General features: G+C 42.8%; 1 protein-coding gene across 1 annotated transcript in view; it reads right to left on the reverse strand.

Annotated features, from left to right (window-relative positions):
* Positions 1-26632, reverse strand: part of cdkal1 (CDK5 regulatory subunit associated protein 1-like 1) — a 314194-nt gene that overhangs the window by 234753 nt on the left and 52809 nt on the right. The window contains exon 4 of the mRNA XM_034102687.2: positions 2414-2498. Within this exon, the coding sequence (XP_033958578.1) occupies positions 2414-2498 (85 nt within the window). The remainder of the gene's footprint in view (positions 1-2413; positions 2499-26632) is intronic.

A 26632-nucleotide genomic window follows, 5' to 3' on the forward strand; every position in this document is an offset into this window, starting at 1 on the left:
CTTATTATACATCCATGGAATAGATCTATAAAACGATAAGCAATGCGCCAGAATCAAGGTGAGACTATCCGCATCCTTTAAAACTCTACGCACATTCGTTTCACCGAAATAAGTAAACGACTGTATTTGAATGAGTTAAGGCATTAGTTCGCTTCATTAAAGGGTGTTAATGAATAAGTGTTCTCCGGTGCCTTTTGTCTGCTTTAAGGTATTATTAAGGTAGGGTTAATGTTGCTCTCAAAGTGCACCAGATAATGCTTTTAACTTCAATATTTAAAAAATAAATCTTCCTGGGGAGCATGCCCCCGGACCCCCCTAGAGGAGGCGACGACCCCCCTAAAGGATGTTCGGTCTACCCCCCCCCCCCCCCACTTGTAAAAAATAGCACTTTACCCCTGCACTCCCCCCCCCAACAAATAATAAGCCCCGGATTTGTTGTATAAAAGATGTACAAAAGTGCATTTTGCATGATAGGTCCCCTTTAAACGATATTAATAAATACTCAATTAGCGTTAAATATATCCACTTATGATATACACATACATTGTTTGAAATTAAATTAAAACTTGTTTTGCAGTTCAAGAAGTAAGCCATTTATGTTGAGACACGAGTCTAAAAAGTCTAGATCTTTGCTACATGTAGTTCCTCTAATGACCCCTAGAGACAGGCTCAGGCTGCATTTGACATTACCATAAACCAGTGATTTTCAACCACTGTGCTGTGAAAGATCGTCAGGTGTGCCGTGGGAAGGGTTACATAAATATATGATTTAGTTGCTGCAAAAAAAATCCAACAGTGCAATGGACCCAAGCTAGCTTAAAGTGGACCTATCATGCTATATTTGAATAATATATTGTAGGGCCATACCTATATAAAACATGCCTTCAAATTTATTTATTTTAAATACCAAACAGATCATGCATTTTAGCCATGCCTCATTTCGCTCTATTTGCTCTTTTTTAGCCCTGTTTTTTGCAAGGGCTGAATCTGTGAGAAGTCTTCTTCGCTGCTTTTGTGGCAGACTACAGCGCCACCTACAGGCCTGGCATATGTACTACAGCGTCTCCAGCGCTTTCGAACGGCAATGGCCAGCCATATGCCATACATGTTTGCATACATTCACAGTAAATATTTATTCAGTATGATAGCTGTCTAACAGAAGTTAAATCCATTTCTCACTTATTCTGACAATGTACTTAACCCCAAATAAAAGAACCCAATAAAAAGAGTTGTTAAATAATAGTTTAGTCACGTTGTAATAACAATAACTCATCTCTCTCTCAAGTTTTCTTTTTGAGCTTTGCTAAAAGCCACTGTGTCAAGTGTCCATCTTGGGTTGCCGTCCGGAGTTGTCCAATATGGCGGACCATCTCGCACATGCGCAGTACCGATCGGGCAGGGGGACGGATCGGGTAGTGACAGCCGTGGCTGTCTCCTCCTGAGCTGAATAAGATGTGAATCTAAGAACTGTTTTCAATAGCAAATTCATGATTTAGTCAACCCAGTGACTCCGTTCTCTCTCCCTCCCACAAATACACACACACGCCAGGTGTGTACCTGATGGATCCCTGTCCACAGTTTCCATCTTAATTTCCAGTGTGTATGCAAATATGTCTTTCTCCCTCTTACTCGCCCTCCCGTGTGTGTGTGTGTGTGTGTGTGTGTGTGTGTGTGTGTGTGTGTGTGTTGTGGTGTGTGGGTTGTGGTGGGTGTGGTGGTGTGTGTGTGGTGTGCGTGCGTGCGTGCGTGCGTGCGTGCGTGCGTGCGTGCGTGCGTGCGTGCGTGCGTGCGTGCGTGCGTGCGTGCGTGCGTACGTACGTGCGTGCGTGCGTGCGTGCGTAACAGTGAGTAGGTGGAAACTGACATTGAGCAACACGCTGAAAACATGGACTGTAACACACAAACAAAAAGACAAGCACATGTTGTGCATGAGAAAAGTATAAAATGCATACCAATTATTTTCTCTTAGCTTCACTTGGTGTTGTGGTGAGGAAAAGCAAAATACATTCTAGAACCTAAATCACTTTATTCTATTTTAATCGTATGTGTGTATCTCTATATTTGTTGATCGGTGAAGCTGTTATAATTTGAGCAGGCTTTTTGCAGTGTGCAAAATAATATTGTATTATTCTGACTAAATCATTTAATCTCATACAAAATGACTTGGAATCTGCTCAAACATATAGCAACTTAATATAACTTGTGGTCTTAAAGGGGAAGGTAAAAGCAAAATGGAAAAGCTACATCTAGATAATTCAGATATGTTGTTTGTTTTCTTATCTACTGCTTCTCATTGAACAAGCCAATCAAACTAGCCCTTACGAATATCTTTTACCAAATTAACCGTTTTCTACTGCCAAGATAAAATAGAAAATAGGAGATAGTGTTTGTGTGGAAAATGTTTTGTCATTACTTGATTGAGTTCCTGAAGTGGTCCTCTGCTGGGTTTTTCACGGTACAGCTGTTGAGCACCCACAGGTCTGCGTCAGTTGGGTCATCTGTAGAAAGAGAGAAAGTACATTTTTATTTTTCATGACAATCACTAGAATACTAAGATTATACCAATGAAAAATGACACAGAATAAATTGTACAACAATGGATACAACAAAGCATCGGGAAACCGAAAAAAAGGGAAAAATAATTAATTGGTTTCTGGCATAGTTCCTGTGTGAAGAATGCAGTGGGTCATTATTATGTCCTCAAAATGTCACACCAAAATGTTCTCACGTATCGGTCGTTTAAACAAGACTCTAAACTGTAAACGAAATGAACCTCTCTTTCAAAAGAACAACACTGTCTCCTTCACACATGATAATATCAAAACAATACTGTTTTCATTCCATGTACGTAAATGAAGCCATGTTTCAGAGTGGTAGATATAGGCAACATTTTAAGGTTACATTAAATGTTTACAGGTATGTGTGTTAACTAGACTTTGTTTGTTGTGGCACTTTAATTTATTTCCCTATGCCTTGACTCAAATAATATTTTATATTTTTTACTTTACTTCTTTTAATTATAGCCAATATTATAGCACCAACAGCTGTTTATCAATGTGCTGTCTTAATAAAGTTGTGAAAGTTAACAGTTGTTTTCATTAGTATAGAAAAAGATGCAAGATTAAGATTGAACTTTATTGATTCCCCTTGGGGTAAATTCAGTTTTCCACTGTTTAAACATCATTTAATACACACACAGTACAAATACACATGCATTTAGAGAGGTGCCAGAGTGAAGAGGTGCCCGTTGGGGGTCCGGTGCCTTGCTCAAGGCAAACTACGTGATTTTGTTTTTTTCGATCTGGACTTGAACTGGCAACCCTTCGGTTCCAAGGCCAAGTACCTACAGACTGAGATACTTTAGCTGCTGCTAGACATGTCTTTTATAAAACAGGGTGTGCATGCTGGATAATAACATGTATACAGTGGGGCAAAAAAGTATTTAGTCAGCCACCAATTGTGCAAGTTCTCCCACTTAAAAAGATGAGAGAGACCTGTAATTTTCATCCAAGGTACACTTCAACTATGAGAGACAAAATAAGAAAAGAAATCCAGAAAATCACATTGTCTGATTTTTAAAGAATTTATTTGCAAATGATGGTGGAAAATAAGTATTTGGTCAATAACAAAAGTTCATCTCAATACTTTGTTATATACCCTTTATTGGCAATGACAGAGGTCAAACGTTTTCTGTAAGTCTTCACAAGGTTTTCACACACTGTTGCTGGTATTTTTGGCCCATTCCTCCATGCAGATCTCCTCTAGAGCAGTGATGTTTTGGGGCTGTCACTGGGCAACACAGACTTTCAACTCCCTCCAAAGATTTTCTATGGGGTAGAGATCTGGAGACTGGCTAGGCCACTCCAGGACCTTGAAATGCTTATTACGAAGCCACTCCTTCGTTGCCCGGGCGGTGTGTTTGGGATCATTGTCATGCTGAAAGACCCAGCCACGTTTCATCTTCAATGTCCTTGCTGATGGAAGGAGGTTGTCACTCAAAATCTCACGATACTTGGCCCCATTCATTCTTTCCTTTACACAGCCCCAAAGCATGATGTTTCCATCCCCATGTTTCACAGTAGGTATGGTGTTCTTTGGATGTAACTCAGCATTCTTTCTCTTCCAAACACGTCTAGTTGAGTTTTTACCAAAGAGTTTTATCTTTTACCAATTCATTCATTAGAAATCCTACAATGTGATTTTCTGCATTCTTTCCCCCCATTCTGTCTCTCATAGTTGAAGTGTACCTATGATGAAAATTACAGGCCTCTCTCATCTTTTTAAGTGGGAGAACATGCACAATTGGTGGCTGACTAAATACTTTTTTGCCTCACTGTATCTATAGGCTGTGACCTTGGTGAATTTGCATGGGACCCCACCAAGGGGCCAGAAGTTAGTAATAACAAAAAAATATCATTACAAAATGCCTATTTTTTACCTTTTGACCAGTTACTTAAACTAAAAAGGTAATTTACACATACGTTCAATCGACCACACACACACAGCTGTGTGATGTTAAGCCCGCCTGCAGCTCCAGACGATGGTGGCAGGCTTTGCATGGCACTGCGAGAAAAGCCGTCACACACAGACAGATAATCCCACCACCACCATGCCATAACCCCGTATGGCATGGCGGTGGTGGGGAGGTAGAAGCCTGCTCCTTTACGCCACACTGAACCAGATATTTCACTTAGAATCCACTTCCCTGCTGCAGTCAAGCATACACACACCCCACTCACACTGTATTTCCTACAGTTAGCGTGATACACACCAGCACTGTAACACACACACAGCAGGTCCCAGGATGCGGGTTCTTCTCGATACACAAGTCTTTAAAAATAGTATACACATACCTACACACACACAAACAGTTTTCAGACCAATTACAAAAGCATTTATGATATTTTTGACTGAACCATAAACATCTTAAGACCCTGACACACCAAACTGACACCAAAGAATACGTCCCGACGGACTCGACTGTTGTGTCGCCTCACGTCTCCTGCGTCTTGGCCAGAAAGTCGCACTGGAACACACCGCAAAGACTTCAGCCAAGTGGCACGTATGCACTGCGCATGCGTGAGTGGCAATAACTCTGTGTATTCGTCCTTCAAAAGAGGCAACCGGAAGACAGACTGCGTGATGTATACAAACAACAAATAGTGTGCGTTCCATTTTCACTCTCGTCCATCACAGACTGTTTCACAGACTGTTTCACATAACGACTTATAATCGAAAACATGTTTAGCGCGGTACTGGCGGTATCAGCCCTTGAAAAATAATAGCCGTCTGTGTGTGCCTTCTTAATCGTTTGTTTGCGTACGTCACTTCCGTTTTGCTTCTCATGCACTGATTCGCTATGCTGAACAGCCAATCAGAGTGATTTATTTTGCCGGCAGCGGAGGCTGACAGCACGGCCGAAAACGATGGTGCGGGACACACCAATCTGAGTAGGGCGACAGGACGCTCATCGACTGCCAGACATCTATCGACAGCCGAAATCGGCTTGGTGTGTCAGGGCCTTTAGTAGCACATTCAGAATAATGCGTGTTAAAAAAACATAAGGACATTAATGATCTATTGCAGTGTGAAAGTTGACCACTTGGGAAATAATGTGGGTGTCTGTAAGTTTAAATAGTTGGAATTATTAGACTTTCTATTAGACTTTAGAAGAGTGGTGGACTCGAGTGACTCAGACTCGAGACCTGGTGACTTGACTACAACACTGCTTTGAGGTGAGTTTGCATGATTTGATGAAGTCTCATAATAACTGTAGCACAGCTGCAGGTCTTGTAAAAGCACTAGAATGAATTGAGTCACACTGGTAGGACATGACTCATGTGTTTGTTTTGGGTTTGTTTGTTTGGGCCTTTGTGTTTTGCGGGGAGTCATCCTTTCTTCTGGGGGGACGTGACAATAAGAGAAAGAGACAAGACAAGTAGAGAATAAGTTCAGCTGGCAGAGGGTGCCCAGTATGCCTACCTTTATTTGTATTGGCAACCACTACATACACACAGGCGCACATACTAGTGGGAGGGGTCACAGCTGTGTGGTTGCTGTCTCCTCTCTGTCCCCAGGGAGGCTTTCCAGACCAACAACAACAAGCACTCCATCCAATTTAACACACACACACACACACACACCATCTGCAAAACAATCCTATTTACAGAGTCAGCACAACTTACAAGTACATAGCTACAAACTATAAAGACAAAAAAACTACAGAAAACAGTTAAACCAAAAGGAGCTGGTTTATAATTATAAGGTTTTGCTATGCTTTGATAGCGGCCTTCAGCTCGTCTGCATTGTTGGGTCTCGTGTCTCTCATCTTCCTCTTGACAATAAGGTCAGGCGAGTTTTCTGGCCAATCAAGCGCAATAATTCCATGGTCACTAAACCAGGTCTTAGTAATTTTGGCAGTGTGGCCAACCAAGTACTGAGTCCATACACATGAACATACTTTTCAGAAGGCCAACATTTCTGTATTAAAAATCATTTTTTGTATTGGTCTGATGTAATATTATAGTTTTCTGAGATACTGCTTTCTGTGTTTCCATTAGCTGTAAGCCGTAATCATCAAGATTAAAACAAATAAAGCCTTGAAATATTTCACTTTGTGTGTAATGAATCCATATAATATGAGTTTCACTTTTTGAATTGAATTAATGAAATAAATAAACTTTTCCACGATATTCTAATTTATTGAGATGCCCCTGTGTGTGTATTTATTTATTTATATACATATATATATTTATATATATATATATATATATAAATGCAGCAACCGACAACTATTTATATACGAATACACAGATTAAATAACGTGAGTAAATAAATGTTAAAGTACCGGATACTTTGGTAATTTATCAGTAGTTTGAGCATTATATAAAATAGTGATCCCATAAATAGGGGGAGTCTCCACTTTAACTGTGCTGGCCCATGACACATGTTATACAACTAGCTAGCTCTTGTTCACATGATTTCCAAATCCTTGTTTTCCTCACTGAAGCAAGGCAGCCATGGACTCTGTCCAAATGCTCATACTAATGACTAATTGTCTGGTATTTGTGTCTTTTAACCTCAATGGCCCTTTCAGTTAAAAGGGACAATGGTAGCAGCTGTTCTTGATCCAGCATGAGATCAGCATAGAATATACACACTGTATCATGCAAGTAAAGCAGTCTCTCCACAGACAGGGGGTAAGGGTTGATTTAATTAAACTTCAGTATGAGAAAATGGAAAGATCTGTTGCCGTTCACACTGGTGGCAACCGCACACCACAGACTGTTGTTTCTACTACTGCCAGTGAGTTTCACAAACACAATGTACAAGACAAAAGCCAAGGTCAACAACTCAAAGGTTTCAGCTTGTTTAAAAGTTATGTGTTTTAAAGCATTTCTAACTTTTCAATTTACAGCCTTCTGTGGACCATCATGTTTGTTTAAAATTGCTACAATTGTCGGGTAAAAGCAAAGAGAAATTTGAGCCAATGAGGGAGGTGAGTGTTTTTTGTGGAACCCTAACCCTATCTAAACAGTTGCCACCACAAACTACTGCATGGACAGTATTATTCCTCCATGAAAATCATTTAGCAAAATAAAACCACAGTTTACAGACTGCACTGACGATGGCTGTCACACTCTTGGTTTCAGCAGTTTATGAGTGACCTTTTATCTCATGTATCAAGCAACAACTGCTAGATAGAGATGTCCCATTCCGATCACGTGATCGGGGATCGGAGCCGATCACGTGATTTTTAAAAGATCGGAATCGGGAGAAAAAGATCGGGGATCGGGAATCTTTTTTTTTTTTTTTTATCATTTTTTTAAAAATTATTTTATTTAATGTTACAAAACAAAAATGACCATGTTCACGTCTTAAAGTCATCCTGAGGCCTTAGTTTTGGTTTAAAATTACACAACATCATGTATGTGTTGCTTCTTTTGGGCTTGTTTTCATAGACCTGGTTGCTTATTTCTCTCAAATCTGGCAACAGAGTGGGCGCAGTGTCTAATAGTAGCAGTAAGCTAACGAGAGGCTACGTTCAGCTGGTGACTCGGGAGTCGGGACAGAGAAAATGTCAGGAGTTTGGAAGTATTATAAAATTGAAAGCGAAGGCAGTGTAACAGCCAGATGCAATGTTTGCAAGAAGGAGGTTCCGCGTGGTGGAAAGAACAGAGCTACAGTACGTTCAACACGACCAATCTAATACGCCACCTGAGAAACAAACACCAACAACAACACGCCGAGTACACTAGGGCTGTACCCGAATATCCGAATATTCGTTCGTTGGAGTACTATTCGGGTTTCAATTTCGTTATTCGGAAATTGAATTTATTGAAATCTCCAATATCAACGTAAGAGCTTCTGCCTCTTCGGGGGGTGCTAACACTTAACCATAAACGTTATCGTTTACTTTCTCCGTCTTTATATGTAGATATTACTTTTCTCCGTTAATCTCCGTCACGTTGTTTCCAAAGCAACAACAACTTCCTGTCAACAGCGCTACCTCTCCTTCAAAATAAAAGCATGTCCACAAATAGGAAGCCAAGCCAAATTACACTTAAGACATATACAACTGCAACGAAAGTAACAAACACAATGCGATATCCTTTTCAATTTCAAAGAACACAAATTGGGTTACATTAACAAATAACTATAAAACAACAATACTGTAGAATAACAAAATTAATGCCGTGAATACACCGAAACACACGTGTTGAAGTGGTTCGCTGCTGATTACTATTGAATTGTGTTACTCCAGTAAGATGGAAATATAATACTTTGTTTATTCATGTTATGTTAAGCTGCTGTTGTTCATTGCATTATTACTAGACTAGTTAGTCTTAAGGCTAGAATTCTGCACTAAGCCACATTTTTATTTTATTTTATTATTTGTGACTGAATGTGAACTTGTGAAGCTAGTCAAGCTACCTCTTTCCAGTAGAGTTATTTTTGTTTTGTTACTGCACTATCTGCACTCAATTTGTTTACATGGTTATTTTGTGGTGGACCACTGATAAGCTTTATTTTGTTTTGATCCAATGCTGCACAACTGAACTGATCCAATGCTGCTGTGAAAAAAGAAGCTATATCCATGTTGGATAGAATGGATAGTTGGGTACTGTCATTTAAATAAAAAAATAACCTTAAGGGACAACTTGAATGCTTTTTTCCTTTTTTTTCTCTTAATGCATTGCATAAAGATCGGATCGGGAAAAATCGGTATCGGCAGATTGTCAAAATCAAATGATCGGAATCTGATCGGGGGCAAAAAAAGGTGATCGGGACATCCCTAGACTCCATTTTCAAAAAAGATTGCATTGTCCTAGCTCATAAACAACAACTCTTGCGACATCAGTGGTAATAATGTTCTTAACAATGACTCTGAATATAGAAGATACACAATTGTGCTTTACTAAAAGCCAGATATGTTTACACGTTGAAAGAATATTGTTCAATTTAGTCCTGAATAAAACGTATGCATAAGGCAGTGAAAAATGAAGCAGTTAAAAGTACGGCCTTCAGCCACACAGAAGATGTATTTTGAGTCTTGGGTAGATATCCTTTTAGGGATATGTTAAGTTAATAATTTATTGGCTCCACAGTTTGTGTTTTTCCATCAGTGTGGGGAAGTAGCCTGGGGTAACCTTTAATGACTCAGCATTTACGTGCACAGAAATATCTACAACAGAAAGGAATGCAGCTATTGGGAAATCTCTGGGAAATGAAATTTGCATAAGATTTGCATAGGTATGGCGATGCAGCCAATGGCAGGGGAAGGGATTTGGTTATTTTTGCAAAGCATGGCCATCAGGCAATTATGTGAGAAGTTGTTAGAACAGAATGTGCATAAAAACTGTTGACTAATCTTTTATCTGACGAAGAACAGGTCCAGAGGTTGGACAAGCATCCTGGAGAAGGGTGTGTGTGTGTGTGTGTGTGTGTGTGTGTGTGTGTGTGTGTGTGTGTGTGTGTGTGTGTGTGTGTGTGTGGTGTGTGTGTGTGTGTGTGTGTGTGTGTGTGTGTGTGTGTGTGTGTGTGTGTGTGTGTGTGTGTGTGTGTGTGTGTGTGTGTGTGTGTGTGTGTGTGTGTGTGTGTGTGTTAGGGCTGGGGGGGGGCGTAGTAATCAGCAGCGAACCGCTTCAACACGTGTATTTCGGTTTTATTCACGGCATTCATTTTGTTATTCTACAGTATTGTTGTTTTATAGTTATTTGTTAATATAACCCAATTTGTGTTCTTTGAAATTGAAAAGGATATTGCATTGTGTTTGTTACTTTCCTTGCAGTTGTATATGTCTTAAGTGTAATCTGGCTTGGCTTTCTATTTTGTATGGACATGCTTTTATTTTGAAGGAGAGTTAGCACTGTTGACAGGAAGTTGTTGTTGCTATGGAAACAACGTGACGGAGATTAACGGAGAAAAGTGATCTACTACATATAAAGACAGAGAAAGTAAACGATAAAGTTTATGGTTAAGTGTTAGCACCCACCGAAGAGGCACAAGCTCGGTCAGTGTATGTTTTGGTCATTGGATTTTCTTTTCACAAATGGATATTCAAAAACAAAAAACGACTGGATTTTTGATTTTCGTTTTAAAATTGAAAAACCAAAATTGAAATACAAGGCATTTTTCTTGGTCAAAAAGGGATTTACTAAACTTAAAAATATTCTGCTACCGGAAGTTGTCTTTCAAAATAAGAGCGCAGATGAGGACGGTCAATCGGTCCATTTGTTTTCACAACGAAAACAGCCAAGACACATATTGAGCCCAGAAAATGAATGTTATTAAGGGATGTAAATATAATAGGCCTATGTCTAAACCTAATGAACGTCCTCATCTGCGCTCTTATTTTGAAAAACAACTTCCGGGTAGCAGAATATGAAAAATGACCAAAACATACACTGACCAAGCTCTTACGTTGATATTAGAGTTTTCAATAAATTAAATGTGGCACCCGCAGTGCAAACGAATATCCGAATAACGAAATTGAAACCCGAATAGTACTCCAACAAACGACTATTCGGATACAGCCCTAGTGTGTGTGCGCGGGTTTGCGTGCGTGTGTGCGTGTCCTGCAAACTGTCTGGAATTCATAGCTTTCAAGGGAGTGTGAAGATGAGGCTGGGAACATTCTGCATGAGGGTAAAACAAAAAAATTATGACTTGAGTGAGGGATGGGTATCGAGAACCGGTACTTAATTGATACCGATATGTGATTGGTCGGTATCGAAATACCGATTAGCTGGATAAATGGTGAGCGGTATTTGTGTAATATTACGGTTAGTGAGAAAGCTAATTATTTGCTGAAGTTTAGTCGCTTTATTCACTGAATATTGATCAATTAGAAGCAGCATTGAAGGAGCTCAAACCATTTAATAAGGTTGAGTTTTATAATAGCAGTTCATCATGTATATCTCTGATTATCTTAAATTGTAGTTGTTTTGGTAGCACTAGTAGTACATTTGCACTGGATGCACCTTTACCTCCAGTTTCTCTGATAGACCCTCAGTCACATCAGTGTAATAATGACACTATTTCACGCAATCTGCAGGCCACAGATGAAAAGCCCGTTTTATATGTTATCCAATAAAGGAAATATATTCCATTTGACCACAACAGCTGACCCCAAAATAAATTGTTTTTTCTGTGTATGTTCAAGAGTTTCTCCAATAAGGAATTCCACCAAGAGTTGACCCCACTGTACACAAAAGGAAAATTACCTCTACCTGTGTGTGCGTGTGCGTGTGCGTGTGTGTGTGCGTGTGTGTGTGTGTAACAATAAACACAAGGTCGTACATAACACATTTCAATCACACTACTCCCTAAGGAGATGAGGAGAAAGGGTTATAGGTGCATGCATCAAATAAGTATAGATGGAAAGAGGGACAAAAGAAAGAAAGAGTGAGAGCGAGGATCAGATGGCCGCTTTTGTACATAAGAGAGAGTAAAAAAAGGATTAAAGCAATGCCTAAGAAAGTGAGTCATTGAAGAGGGTCATCCTGAGAGGGGGATAAAAAGAGAACACATTTTGTGAAGGAGAGGCAGGTGAGGTCTATACCAAAATGGGATTAAAGGATGACCAACATTGTGAGCAAAAATGAGTGTATGGAGAAATGGAGACAGAGACAAAAAGATCTATGGAAAAAAGAAAGAAAACCGAGTGGTGGAGATGAAAGTGAGAAACAGAGCAGATAAAGAGGGAGGACGGGGGGAAGCAGCTGGAAAGAGAGAAGTGTGAGTACACTCTGCTCTGCCCCAAATCACAACAGTTGTTCAGGAAAAAAATATGAATATTTATTTTCACAAATGCTAGAATATGATGTATTGTGCTGTATTTGCACATTATGTTGGTTTCCCCATCTACCCACAGGTGTGTGTAGCCCCCCCACAGAGAATGAGAGAGGAGGCACAGCTGCAGGGTCAGAGAGCAGAGAAACACACAAACAATAACAGACCAAATGGGAATAAAGCAATTTCTCAGTAGTCCCTATCCAGTGTATGCAGATGTGGCCATTTGCAAATGTGAACCGTCTACTGTAAAAATCTGCTCAGTTGTTTGTCTGTAATAGACAAAACAACTTCTTCACTATCTGGTCTCCTCAATGTGTATTATTTAAACTATGATATTTATTTATTGGCTGTAAAGAAGGTATTACAAAACTGCAACATGTCAAAGAAATGTTTGTGAATATAAAGCAAATGTAGTGAATATGGAGTATCTGGATACTGGAGTCTTTGTGTTGTATTTTGCTCCTTTCATCACTTTAAAAGCCTATATTTTTACAGCTATGGATACAGATATGTTATACCTGTTTATAATGCAGGGAATGTGGATTGATCATAATCAATAATGTAGATAGGAAGTGATATCAAGTGTGGAGAGCCAAGGTAAATGTAGAATATATGTGATGGTTTTCATACCTGAACCATTGAGTTTGTCCTTATCAATTGTGACACTTACATGACCAAAGAAGAACAGGTGCTATCGATTCAAGAAGGAATTCAAGTGAAAGGAAAAAAATAGCTGTTTTCCAAGGGCTTCAATGCTTGATAAAAGGGAATTGGTGTATTCATCTTTGACTCTAGTGGTATGTTTGTGTTTACAAAGAAAACAACAATGTTCCTTATGGTATTGTGACGGCCCCATAGCCTGTGTGCAAGGTGTGTTGCAGGTCTTACGGTGGGGTGGAGCTGAAGAGGCCAATCAGCGCGATCGCGGACACCTGGCCGGCGCCGAGGTGCTATTAAGCCCAGCTGCCCGGAGTCACGGGGCCCTGACTTTCTCCAAGCCGGCCGCATGAGGAGTAACACGGCGATCCTCTCCCCTCGTCCATCTATTTTGTGCATTATATTTAACAGCCGCAATAAATGTGCCGTGGCTTTTGGAAACTCGTGTACATTTTGTTATCTTTCCGTTGTGGCCTACGAGCCGGTCATAACAGTATCTAAACTCATAGGTGGCACGGTGAAGAAGTGGTTAGCATCATCACCTCACAAGACAGGTTAGGCACCACTTGCTAGCTGTGGCCTCCCTGTGTGAAATGTGTGTATTCTCCCTGTCTTTGCAAATGTGGCATGCATGTTATATGAATTGGAGACATGTGGTTGTAAATGTGAGTACATGTGTTTGTTCTTGTTTATTTATAACTGCTAGCCAAATGTCAGTTTAGAGTAGTGACCCTATTAAGGGGGTTCCACTACTGAGTGGAACAGGTGCACTGTGATCAAATCTCACTAAAGAAAGAGACTAAGAATATATTTTACTGCTACTTTGAGCTGCATGCCACACAAAGTTACATTTATCCACAACTGGCTCAATATTAAATCAAGAAGCAATGCTATAATAATACACACTTAATTATGTAGAGTAGTAAAGCAAGACACAGCACAGGATAGAATAACACAAAAATTGACTATGTCTTTTCTTTCCAATAAAAGCATGTGTTCCTAGAATTTGAATATTGTAGGATTAAATTATCTAAAAGTAGGGCAGACAGTTGGATTGACAGAGTCAACTGAGGACAGAAGGGCATTTTTCCACCAAGATTTCAAGAAATAAGTTTCCAAAGATTTAACCTGTAGGGAGTAAAGATGTTTTTTAGAGTTCTCTCAAATAACAGTTCTTTACTGGAAACCAGACAGTGTAAAAATGTAAGCCACAGAGGGAGGTTAGAAGGGATAGGTGAAATACTCATAGCGTAGTTAAGCTACTATCAGCATTCACATAACTGGTATTTTATCACAACATCCTAAAACTACCATCTTTCTTTTACTCCACCCATCTCATTTATCTTTAATCTATTATATTCTCCTTTTCATTTTCCCCATACCGTTACTGTATATTTTACCCCCTCTCCCATCTTTTTTAACCACATATAACATCCACTCACTTCAACTACTTTCCTCCAGTTTCCTCTTGTTATTAGCAACAAAGAAACTAGATGTCACCACTTTCTTGTCTTTCCCAAATATCAAACATTTCTTATTCTCCTTTACTTCTTTCCACCTTTCTGCTTTTCATTATTCCCACTCTATTTAAAAATAAGTGTCCTCAGTTGGTGAACATCTTATTGACAGATGAGGCCTATAGAAGGATCAATAACAAGGAAGTTGTGTTTTTCCTTTTAAAAAACGTTCATACATTTAAGAAGAGCTGTGTTTGCAGCATACCTTTTAGACGTGAAAGTGACTACAATTAGCTTGACTGTTTATTTACAAAGACAACAACCTTTCTACTTGTAATGCACTCAAAAGGTATCAAAATGAAAGCACTTGCTATAAAATAAAATAAAATATGTTATTATAAAAATGATTACAGTATATCATACGTACATTTTAACTTCTGTACTGCATTAAGGCTCCATGTGAAAAAACTGGTAATTTGCAAAGGCTAACAGTAACACATTCCTCTCAGAATTTGGCACTGTGATCTAAATATTTAAAGACTTGTGTTGATGTGATTGCAATCTAAAATGAAACAGCAACCTTGCTTTCTAGCACTATGGAGCTCCCATGGTGATTACTCTGCAAACAGATTTGTTTTCTTGCTGCCTGGAGAGTGCTTAGACATTCTAGTTCTCACTGATCCAGCATCCTGCTTGGGTATTTCTGGGAGTTCATGGAGGTTCACTGCAGTCAGATCGTGTATATTTATGTAGGAAAGAAACTCTGGAGACTCTTTGCAGTATAAAGCTTTCATACAGACTCCTTTAACTCTCTCACGATGATAGGTATATCATATATAACCCCACTTTAACATCACTGAGGCTACAGTATCATATTTTCTATTTCAGACAGACCTACTTATAAGTTGCTAAACTTTCTCTGACATTCCCTCGGCAGCTATACATACACTCTGTACGTTATATATTTCCATAGTGGAGACAAGCATGTAAGCTATGCCAGCATGTTTAACTCGGAACAAGCCAACAAGACTGAATGTACATAGTTGATTGTACTGCCTGTCTTCGCTGTACAGTGATGTTGATTTCATTTCCCATACTGTTTGTCTCTACTCTCCAATAATCCATTCAGCCATTTCCCCATACTACTTAAACTAAAACTAAGTATCTGAGCGATTGAGATGTGCAGATTTTCCAGACCAAAGAAACAGATCCATGCAGTCTCTGATTTCCCTCTGGTTTTCAGCCCTGGTAGATGATATATGAGGTAGGGCTGCACGATATTGAAAAAAACTGACATCGCGATTTTTTTTTTCCCCTGCGATATATATTTTGCGTTTTTAACCGGATGAAGGTATTGTCTCCACAGATTATTTAAGTATAGTATCTAATCGATCCGATCTCGCGACAGGGGAAGCATTACAACACGTACCTTTACGGAGCTTTTATGGGAGATCGTCTCACCGTAGCTGTCAATCTGATCAAAAGACGTGTTCAATGGCATTAAAACGAGAAAAGACGCGGCTGAATCGGTTGATCCATAGGCTAATAATGTATCTGTGGCTTTGAAACAATTGTTTATAATCCATAATTACATTTTTATGTAAAAATCGGAGCACAACAATTAGCTGCTAATGGTAGTCACCAGAGTGTACGCGTCACTCTCACTCCTTATTTGTTCATGTGTTGGTGTGTGTAGAACTTCCCCTGCATGCACAGCAAACCACCAATCACAATCATTCTTGATCAGATCACAGCAGGCCCCGCCCCGCTGGATATATATATAGATGTTTTTTATTTTAAAGAAAATTCAGATTGAAGATGGTAAAAAACTGTAAATTATAGTGTCTGTCCAAAAAATAGGTTGTACTTATAGTGAAAACTATAGGTTACTTACGTAACCCCAGTTCTAAGAGTAACATGTAGTGAGATGTCTCACTATGGGATGCGCCTCATCGCGGAGCAAACAGAAGCATCAATCTCATTACGCCAATCCTGATTGGCTGGTGATCTTGACGTCAGCGTCAGGGGAATCCACCCCCTATAAGTAGCTTGCGTTACGTCGCATGCGTCATTCAAAATAAGCACCTCTTCTCGCTTCACCATAGCAAGGAGGGCCGTCTGGTGAGACATCTCACTACATGTTACTCTGACAACTGGGGTTACGTAAGTAACCTATAGTTCTCATTCATAACACTCCGTTCGATGTCTCACTATGGGATATTGTAGCTCCCGTATCTCGAAATTCACCAAACCAACCAGAACTTAACAGGTAGAGCTCTGACTCAACAAGGTGCCCAGCACTGCTCGGGCCACACTAGGAGCAGAGACGTCTAGCCTGTAAAAGCGGACAAAAGTGAGCGGCGAGGACCAGCTCGCTGCTGCACAAATGTCTTGGATGGAAACACCCTTGAACAAAGCCCAGGATGTAGCCAGACCACGAGTCGAATGAGCACGCCGACCCGAAGGTGCCTGCAAACCCTGACTCGTATAGGCCAAAGCAATTGCCTCCACAATCCAGTGGGAGAGCCGTTGCTTAGTAACGGGCTTGCCCTTCTGAGGGTTAGCCCAGGACACAAAGAGTTGGTCATTATGACGAAACTCTTTTGATCTGTCCATATAGGTGCGTAAAGCACGGACTGGACACAGCAAATCCGGCTGCTGTTCCCCGGAGGAACACAGCGGCGGAGGAAATGCCTCAATGTCAATTGGGCGAGCCCCTTTCATAAAACGGCATACCAAAGATGTTGGCTAGCCGTCTTTCCCTCAAAGCCCACATGGCATGCAGCAATAGCAGCCAGGTACACTTTGATCGTAGAGAAAGCTCTGTGTTTATCAATCAAGTCCTGTAGAAATGATAAAATCACCCCGACAGGACATTGAAAAGAGATGTGTCCTTTTTTTGAAGGCACCACTCCTCAAACACCCTCCACTTACAGTCATAGAGAGACCTGGTGGAGGAAGCTCTCGCACTCTGAATAGTGTTTATGACCTTCTGAGGGAGTCCCACTGTATTCAGATTGTACCACTCACGGGCCAGGCCCATAGTGCCAAGCGCTCTGGGTGTGGGTGAAAGATCCCCCCCCCGCCTGAGACAGTATGTCCCTGCGTAGTGGGAGCTGCCATGGCTGCCCGCACAGCAGCTGATATATCTCCGCCAGCCAGTACATTGCGGGCCAGTGCGGAGCTATCAGGATAAGTGTGTGGCGTTGTTCCCTCACTCTGGCCAGAGTTGGGGGTATCAGAGCCAGGGGTGGGAACGCGTACAGAAGGCCCGGAGGCCAAACGTGCGCGAGCGCGTCCACGCTTAACGGTGCATTTAGATCGCGCATTGAAAAGAACAGCTGACATTAAGCATTTTTTTTTTATGCGAACAGATCTACCGCGGCTCTGCCGTAACGCACCCACAGCTGACTCACAATCCTTGGATGAGGAGTCCAGTCTGCATATAGTGGTGCACCTCTGGACAGTAGATCTGCCCCGAGGTTCATCACTCCTGGTACGTGCGTCGCTCTCAGAGAGAGGAGACGTCCGCCGCTCCATAAGATCAGTTTGCGTGCCAGCATGTGTAACTGGAGAGAACGCTAACCCCCTTGGCGGTTTATATACGATATTGTGGTCGTATTGTCTGTCCTCACGAGGACATGATGTCCTCTGAGAAAAGGCAGAAAGCGTTTTAGGGTGAGGAACACCGCGAAAAGCTCCAGGTAATTTATGTGCGCCCGCTGGACGTCTCTGCTCCAGAAATCCCTCACCGGGCGACCTTCGTAAATACCTCCCCAGCCTGTCAGACATGCGTCCGTGGTGATCACCTTCCGTGAAAGGACAGCACCCATAGGCACGCCCCGTACTAGAAAAGTCGGGTGCAGCCACAGTGTGAGAAAGTTTTTAGAGAGTACTTGTCCATGGACAAGTGAGTTTGGCAATTTACTTGTCCGAATACATTTTTCACTTGTCCAGAATGGACAAAAATTGGGGCCACTGGAATCTTCTTCTTCGTCATCGTATTTTACATTTTCCCACGGTTTTTACGACACCGCTCAACGTAAGTGAGCGGTAAGATTTTACTGCATCACACATAGGGTTGGGTATTGTTTGGATTTTAACGATTCCGGTTCTGCTTTTCGATTCCGGTTATTTTTGGTTCTCGATTCCGGTTCTTTGAGAGGGTAAATAAGTCCCATGACAAACTGGGAGACAAATATATTTATGAAAACATTAAGTCAAATCTGTATTCCTATTTACAAATCACTTCATACTGTTGAATTTCTTACGGTTATTGAATACAATTATATAAAAATAATCTCTGCATTGTTTAGTTAGTTCTAAGTGGTGCAGTTTGAGAATGTACAATTGGCCCAGTCTCCTCTGATGTTACACTGCAACCTGCCTGTGAGACAGAGTCCAACCACACATGTCCAACACATAGGACATAACCTAATAATAATAATAATAATAATGACACATTAGATGTATAGCCTATAGGCCTAGCACTTTTCTACAACTCAAAGACGCTTGCACGCTTACACATGTCCTGCAATACACATGCTGCAGCTGCCCAGCTGCTCACTGTTTGTAAAAGTAAATAAATAGTATTTTCATTTCAATAATGTACTTTCTTTATCCTGCTTCATAAACAATACTGACATCCCTGTGCTCCTCCGAGTCTGGGGGTCCGGGGATGTGAGGACAGCGCGAGGACACAGACAGGGAGCGGATCCGCTGTGTGTGTGAGAGAGAGAGAGAGAGAGAGAGAGAGAGAGAGAGAGAGAGAGAGAGAGAGAGAGAGAGAGAGAGAGAGAGAGAGAGAGAGAGAGAGAGAGAGAGAGAGAGAGAGAGAGAGAAAGAGAGAGAGAGAGAGCGATCAATTGTCCCGGTACCGGACAATTGTTATTTGTTCCTACTCGGAACCGAGTTTTGCTTCCCAACCCTGCCACTGTGCTACACTTCCCGGCCCGCTCCGCCCCGCCCCCGTCTAACTGTACAGAAAACGAGATGCATTTCCTTAGGAATCGACAAGCAGAACCGAAACTAACACTTCTAAACGAACAATGGTGGACACGGACAATTTGCGAATGAGTTCTGCCTTTTGTAAACTGAATGTATCAATAATTTGTCAATAAATCAGGCCGAAAAACGTCACTTGTCCGCCGGACAAGTCAATTGAAAGATCTACTTGTCCGATATTGTAAATAACACGTCCCGGACGGTGGGACGTGTATTTTTTCGCACACTGAGCCAGTGACGCAGTGCCATTACGCATGTCACCATTACTCTCAGCGCGCCATGACGCGCGGGGTTTAGTTTTAGAGCGGCTACCCAGCGCTGAAACTCCCTCATGTGTAAGCGTCCCAGTCGTACGACCAGGATGGCTGACACCATGAGCCCCAGTAACCGCAGGCATGATCTGAAGAGAACATGTTTGCGCAGCTGGAAAAGAGCGAGACAAGCTCTGAAAGCTTTCACTCTTTCCGCTGACAGGCGGGCTGTAAAGGGCACCGAGTTCAGGTGTAAACCCAGGAAGAGTACAGTCTGTGCTGGGCACAACATGCTCTTCTCTGTGTTTATTATGAAACCCAGGTTGAGCAGGTGCTTTACGAGGACATTTGTCTGCGTAATAGCCTCCTGCTCCGACTGTGCGAGAAGCAGCCAGTCGTCTAGGTAGGTCGCCAGGCGAATACCCTGTTGTCTTAATGGGGCTATCGCGGCTTCCGTACATCGTACAAACACTCTTGGACTGAGAGACAGACCGAAGGGAAGTACTCTGTATTCGTAACAGATACCCTGAAAGGCGAACCTCAGATATTTCCTGTGTGGGTAATATACTGGGATGTGGAAATATGCATCTTTCAGGTCGACTGATGTAAACCAGTCGTTTTGTCGCACGAGACGCAGCAGAGATGTGTGAGTGAGCATTCTGAATTTGTATCTTTTTAGATATTTGTTCAGAGCCCTCAAATCTAGTATTGGCCGAATTCCGTTCCCTCCCCGTTTGGGAACGGGGAGGGAAATACTTGGAATAAAAGCCGCTCTGACTCTGCTCGGCGGGTATTATAGATATAGCCCTCTTTTCTAGAAGTGAGAGGATATCTCTTTCCAGAATATGGGCTGACTCTCCTCGGGCTTGTGAATACAGAATGCCCGAGAAGCGAGGGGGGGGGGTGACAGAGAATTGGAGTCTGTAGCCCCGTGTTACTGTCTTGAAAACCCAAGCAGATGTTGTGAGCATCTTCCACTGTATGCTCCTTAGAGCCAGCGGAGATGTCACGTCTCTTACCCTCCGAGTCTCTATTTGTTGTGTTATGGGGCCCTCTAGTGTCTGAACACGGTGGTACCCCATTTCGACAATCCCCACCGACACTGCGCATGACGGTGGTGCCTTCACAACTCCAGCCGTCACTGCGCATAGGCGTGACGGTGGTGCCTTCACAGACCCGTCTATTAACCGCCTTTTGAGAGAGGCCGTAGCTGCTCTCAGAAGGGGAACAGTTGACAGACTGTTTATTGTTTTTATTGTTTTTCTTTTCATTTGTTGAGCTGCGACCTTGGCCTGAAGCCTGGATGCGTCAGCGGAAAATGGTTTGTGAGAAACAACAACAATATTGTGACGTGTTTTTGCGGACTTGAGGATGGTGTTTAGGCATCTCTCGAGGCAGCGGGAACACATCTAGAGCTGGGGAACCGTGGACTTCCAGCTCTGTCACAGAGGGGAGAAGGGGGGGCTGTCAGGCCGCCCGCTTCTTCTTCCTCGACTGCTGGCCGAAATTCTGGGTTGGCTGCGCCTGGGCTGCAACCGGAACCGGAGATTTTCTAGGCCAACTCACCCTTGTCTCCAGCCTGGGCTGGGGACTCGGGGCGGGCTGCGACCTCTGCCGTTTCGGTACTTTAAACCGAGCAGGGTTCGAGGCAGCTTGGGCGAAGGACTGCCGCTGTGAAGGCAGCGGCTGGACCCTTCGAGGGAGACAGAGGTGGAGGGCCTCGTCCACCTTCCTTTTCAACTCGCATCTCCTCTCCGAAAATCCCCTCGGGAACGATGGGCATGTCTAGCACATCCTCCTTTTCCCGGTCTGGGAGGTTGGTGAGGTTGAGCCATCTAGCTCTTTCCTGCACCACCATGATCCCCATTGCCTTGCCCGTGGCCTGGACAGCGCAGCGTTGAACACGAAGACAAATGTCTGTGATCGCGGCCATTTCGTCCAGAACGACCGGTCCAGGATTGCTTGACAGATCCTCGCAGAGCTCCGCTTGGTATGCGGTTAGCAGCGAGGAAATGTTCAAAGCCCTGGCGGACAACGCTGCGGCTCGGTAGGACCGTTCAGTCATGGTCGACTGGAATCGGTCCGCCTTCGCTGGCAGCGTGGGGTTCCTGCTTGGACCAGCCTCGGTAGGAGGTGGGCAGGCCGAGCCTCTCCATACCGTCACAGTCTAGGGAGGAGGCACCCTGGATTGGGGCCTTGTTGCTAAAGGGCCGGTCTCTCCACAAGACCGACACCTCATCCAACATCTCCGGGAAGACCGGAAGGAGTTGCCTCTTTGTCCTCGTTGCTTGGGGAAAATGTTTCCCCTCGTAACGGGACCTGGAGGTCTCCTTGGCCATTTCGGGCCACGGGATGTCTAGTCTGGACGCGGCACGCTGACACACGGCCAGCAGGTCCATGCTCAGACAGGGCGAAGCTGGTGTGCTATCGCCCGGGAGAGCAGCCATCGCTCCCGGCTTTGCGGCCTGAGCCGATGACATGAAGATATCGTCTTCTTGCTCATCCGAATCAGACAGGAGGAACTCAGAGGCACCCTCTTCGTCCTCCATATAATCCAATTCCAGGACATCCTCCGCAGGTAAAACCATGGTGAGGTCCAGCCGGGAGCCCCAGCTTGGTAAAGTGTGGGGCTCCGTTCGCCACCGGGTCCCAGCCTGACAGGGCGCGGGACTCCGGTTCTGCAGCTGCCGCTGTTGATGAGCCCCAGACCGACACAGTGCGGGGCTCAATCTCTGCGGCAGACGCCCCCGCGTTTTGATTGCCAGCCGGAAAATCAACGGACATGAGGGGGTCCTGTCCCGACAAGCTAGCTTGGCGTGCTAACCGTCGTCGAGAAAAAAGTGTTACCAACCTGTCTTTAATCCGGAGAAAAAAGGACGGTGTAGGTCTTTTTTCTCAAAGAATATTAACTGGTGTGTTAATATTCTTTTAATCCTTTCCTCCTCCGTGAGAAAGAGAAAAGAAAAACGTCCTCGCTACCGTGGTGTCGGTAGTGAGGGAAAGCAAGCTAGCGACAGGTGTGTTGCTAGCTTGAAAAAATCAAAACCTTACCTTAATTCCCGAGGAAGAAACGGCGAGGTCGATTATAATACTAACTGGTGTGTTAGTATTAGCAGTCTTCTTGCGAAGCAGGAAGGGTAGCCGGCGAGCGCCCGTCGACCGAAATTTAGATTTGGGTCTGTGGACTGTTAAGCTAGCCCGGCTACCATAGGGATGTGCTCTGAAGCGAGAAGAGGTGTTTGAATGACGCATGCGACGTAGCGCAAGCTACTTATTGGGGGTGGATTCCCCTGACGCTGACGTCAAGATCACCAATGGCGTAATGAGATTGATGCTTCCGTTTGCTCCGCGATGAGGCGCATCCCATAGTGAGACATCGAACGGAGTGTTATGAATGAGAACTACCCTTGGATGATGGGTTAGTAGACTAAAAGCTTTAGGAATCCAAAGTACAACATATAATAAGTACCCTGTATCAAGATTGATGCAAAACAAGTGATATTTGACCTTTTTAGACAGATTTAGCAACAAAAACTCTTCTGGGGCCATTTGGGTGGATTTTCCATATCTCTGGCCCCCCTTGCTGGATTTTGACATGTGACATCTCTTTCTAACCGTCAGAGCCAATGGAATCGAGGGGAACTCACACATAGTCCTTATTTGGTAATGTATGTGTGTTAGACTGCCGCATAGCAAAGACCGGAAGCTGCGATAACTCTGGTGGCTACCATTAGCAGCTAACTTTTCCTCTCCGATTTTTACATAAAAATAGAATTATGGATTATAAATGAAAAAAAGTATTACACAGACACATTATCAACCTATGGATCAACCGATTCAGCCGTGTTTTTTCTCGTTTTAATGCCGTTGAACACGTCTTTTGATCAGATTGACAGCTACGGTGAGACGATCTCCCTAAAAGCTCCGTAAAGGTACGTGTTGTGATGTCTGTGTTTGCTTCCCCTTTCGCGAGATCGGATTGCTTAGATACTATACTTAAATAATCTGTGGAGTCTCAGCTTTAATCGGATATATTGTATGTGCAGTTTCGATAAGTAATAATTTTTTTTTTTTTAATGAATAAAACCGCACATCCCTGCGGTGTGAATATCGCGCATGCGCATATCGCGGTTATCGCCATGACACAGTATATCGTTCAGCCCTAATATGAGGGCAATGGCAGTCTGGATGTGTGCGTGTGCGTGTGCGTGTGCGCGATGTTTGAGTGTGCGAGAGTGAGAGAGAGAAGAGGCAGACAGCAACCCCTGGAGGTCAATATGATGCTCCTGGTGCTTCACACATGGACCCACCATGACCCACTTTTACACCCATCCCACACACATCCTCACACCCTCCCACAGGAACAAACACACACAAACACACTTATGTCCCTTGTTATTTCTGTCTTCTACCCTCCATCCATTCTGGACCTCCATCTCACCCCACCCCTATCTCTCCACGTTCAGAGCCTCTGCTCTGAACGTGGAGAGGGCTACAACAATGGATAGTCCCAGTGGATCAACGTTTTTGCCAGGCTCTCCAAAGTGGAGTCATGTTGTATAAAAAGGCTGACGTCATGCCTCAGAGAAGGCTGCTGATAAACCAAGATTGCGCACTGTTGCTCCCGAGCGGAAAAATAAATCCGGTAACGTGCCTATTGTTGGCACCGGAGCTGCGGGCAACATCAAAGTGATCAAGACTAAGCTGGTGAGTGTTTTTGCTTCCAAGTTCTCACCAGACCTAGATGCTGAAACTTTGTCTGTGTATCTTAAAGAAAAACTTGGCCGTGAGGTTGCCTGTTGCCAAAAAATTGGCACTATACACGGTAGATACGGTTCATTTAAAGTATCTGCTGAATGCAATGAGGTCAGCGAAATGTACAATCCGGAGATCTGGCCAGAAGGGGCATTTGTCCGGCGATATTATGAGCCGCGCAGAGCGGGAGTTATCGGCTCAAACACTGCACCTACTGCGGGGGGAATGAGTGTGCCTGCTGGTGCTATGGGCACTCACTTGTCTCGCTAAATGAATATTCGGGTCTTGTCGTACAACTGTCGTGGCCTTCGTATGGGCCAGAGCGCAGGGGATAAAGCTCGCCGCATTGTAGTTGACCACCTTCTGGAGAACTGTGACATACTATGTATGCAAGAGACATTTTTAGCGAAGCAAGACTTGGAAAAACTGAACTCTTTCAATGATAATTTCCATGGGGCTGGGGAGTCTACTACTGACTTTGGCATGGGAATAGTCAGAGGAAGGATATCAGGGGGTGTGGCTATCCTGTGGAATAAGAACCTTGATTCATCAATAAATGTGGTTAGGCTTTGTGCCGACTGGTGCATTGCAATACAGTTTACTCACAATGACAAGGAATTTATTATTCTAAATGTGTATACACCCTATGAATGTCATCAGAATGAGGATGAATATCTAAATAGGCTTGCTTTCATTAATTCCTTTATTCAAAGCAATACTTCTTCTTGTGTGTATGTCATTGGGGATATGAATGCAGATATCTCAGACAGGAACTCATTATTTGCCAAGCATATGGCTCAGTTCTGTCACGATAACAATTTTATATTGTCAAGCAAGGTGCTTTTGCCTGCAGATAGTTATACCTACATTAGCGAGGCCTGGCATACTACGTCATGGCTTGATCATTGTATTAGTACAGCTGATGCTCATGCTTCACTTGAGTGTATGAGCATTCTGTATGGGACAGCAACGACTGATCATATACCTGTTGCTATGTCAATAAATGTCGAACATCTACCTGGGCTAACCAGAAATGTAAATAGTGCTCAAACAGAAAAACTAGACAACCCTTACAAAGGAAGACATTACATCCTATTATGCTCAGACGGATACATCCTTAACTAATATTCATCTACCTAGAGATGCAATTATGTGTAGTGATGTTAACTGTAAGGATGCAAAGCATAGGAGTGATATCTGCTCCATGTACAGTGATATAGTAAGTGCTCTGTATGAAGGCAGTAAGCCTTACTACAAAAGTAACAATAAGACTCCTAACATCAGGCCTGGCTGGAATAGGTATGTAGCTGAGTATCATGCTGAAGCCTGTGAAGCCACCAAATCATGGGCTATGGCAGGCAGACCCAGACAAGGGTCTGTATTTGAGTACAAGAAGCTTACTAATGCAAGATACAAGTATGCTATCCGCTTCATCTGTAAAAATGAGCAAGCCATGAGGGCCGATTCCATGGCTAAGAAGCTGCTAAGTAACAATGTTATGGATTTTTGGAAAGAAGTGAGGGTTATTAATAAATGCAATATATCTCTACCATGCACTGTTGACGGAACAGACAACATTGTGGAGTTATGGCGACAGCATTATAGTACCTTATTCAACTGTGTCCAAAGTGAACTGTATAGGGTAGATGATATTGATAACAATGAGTCAATGGTGATAATGCCACATGAGGTGTGCCAAGCTATAAACAAGCTGTCGGACAACAAAGCCAGTGGTGTAGATCATATTTCTGCTGAACATCTTAAATATGCCAGTGTAAAGATAGCTCCTCTTCTTTCTATCTGCTTTACTGCCTTTATGAGTCATGGCTTGTTACCAGACTCAATGTTGTCTGTTCTGTTGGTGCCAGTTATTAAGGACAAAGCCGGTAAAGTGGGAAGCCTAGATAACTATAGGCCCATAGCGTTAGCCAGCATATTGTCAAAAGTCCTAGAAAGAATTCTGCTGGACAGATTAGATGACTTTATTAACTCAACAGATAACCAGTTTGGCTTTAAGGCTAAACATGGCACTGACTTGTGTATATACGCCTTAAAGGAAATTGTCAACAAATATAGAGGTAATAACTCCTCAGTTCTTATGTGTTTCATTGATGCTTCTAAAGCCTTTGATCGTGTTAATCATAGGAAGTTATTTGTTAAACTGAGTCAAAGAGGGGTGCCCAAATACATTGTGAGAATTCTGGTCTACTG

This window comes from Pseudochaenichthys georgianus, chromosome 16 (assembly GCF_902827115.2).
Source record: "Pseudochaenichthys georgianus chromosome 16, fPseGeo1.2, whole genome shotgun sequence".
Taxonomy (NCBI): Eukaryota; Metazoa; Chordata; class Actinopteri; order Perciformes; family Channichthyidae; genus Pseudochaenichthys; species Pseudochaenichthys georgianus.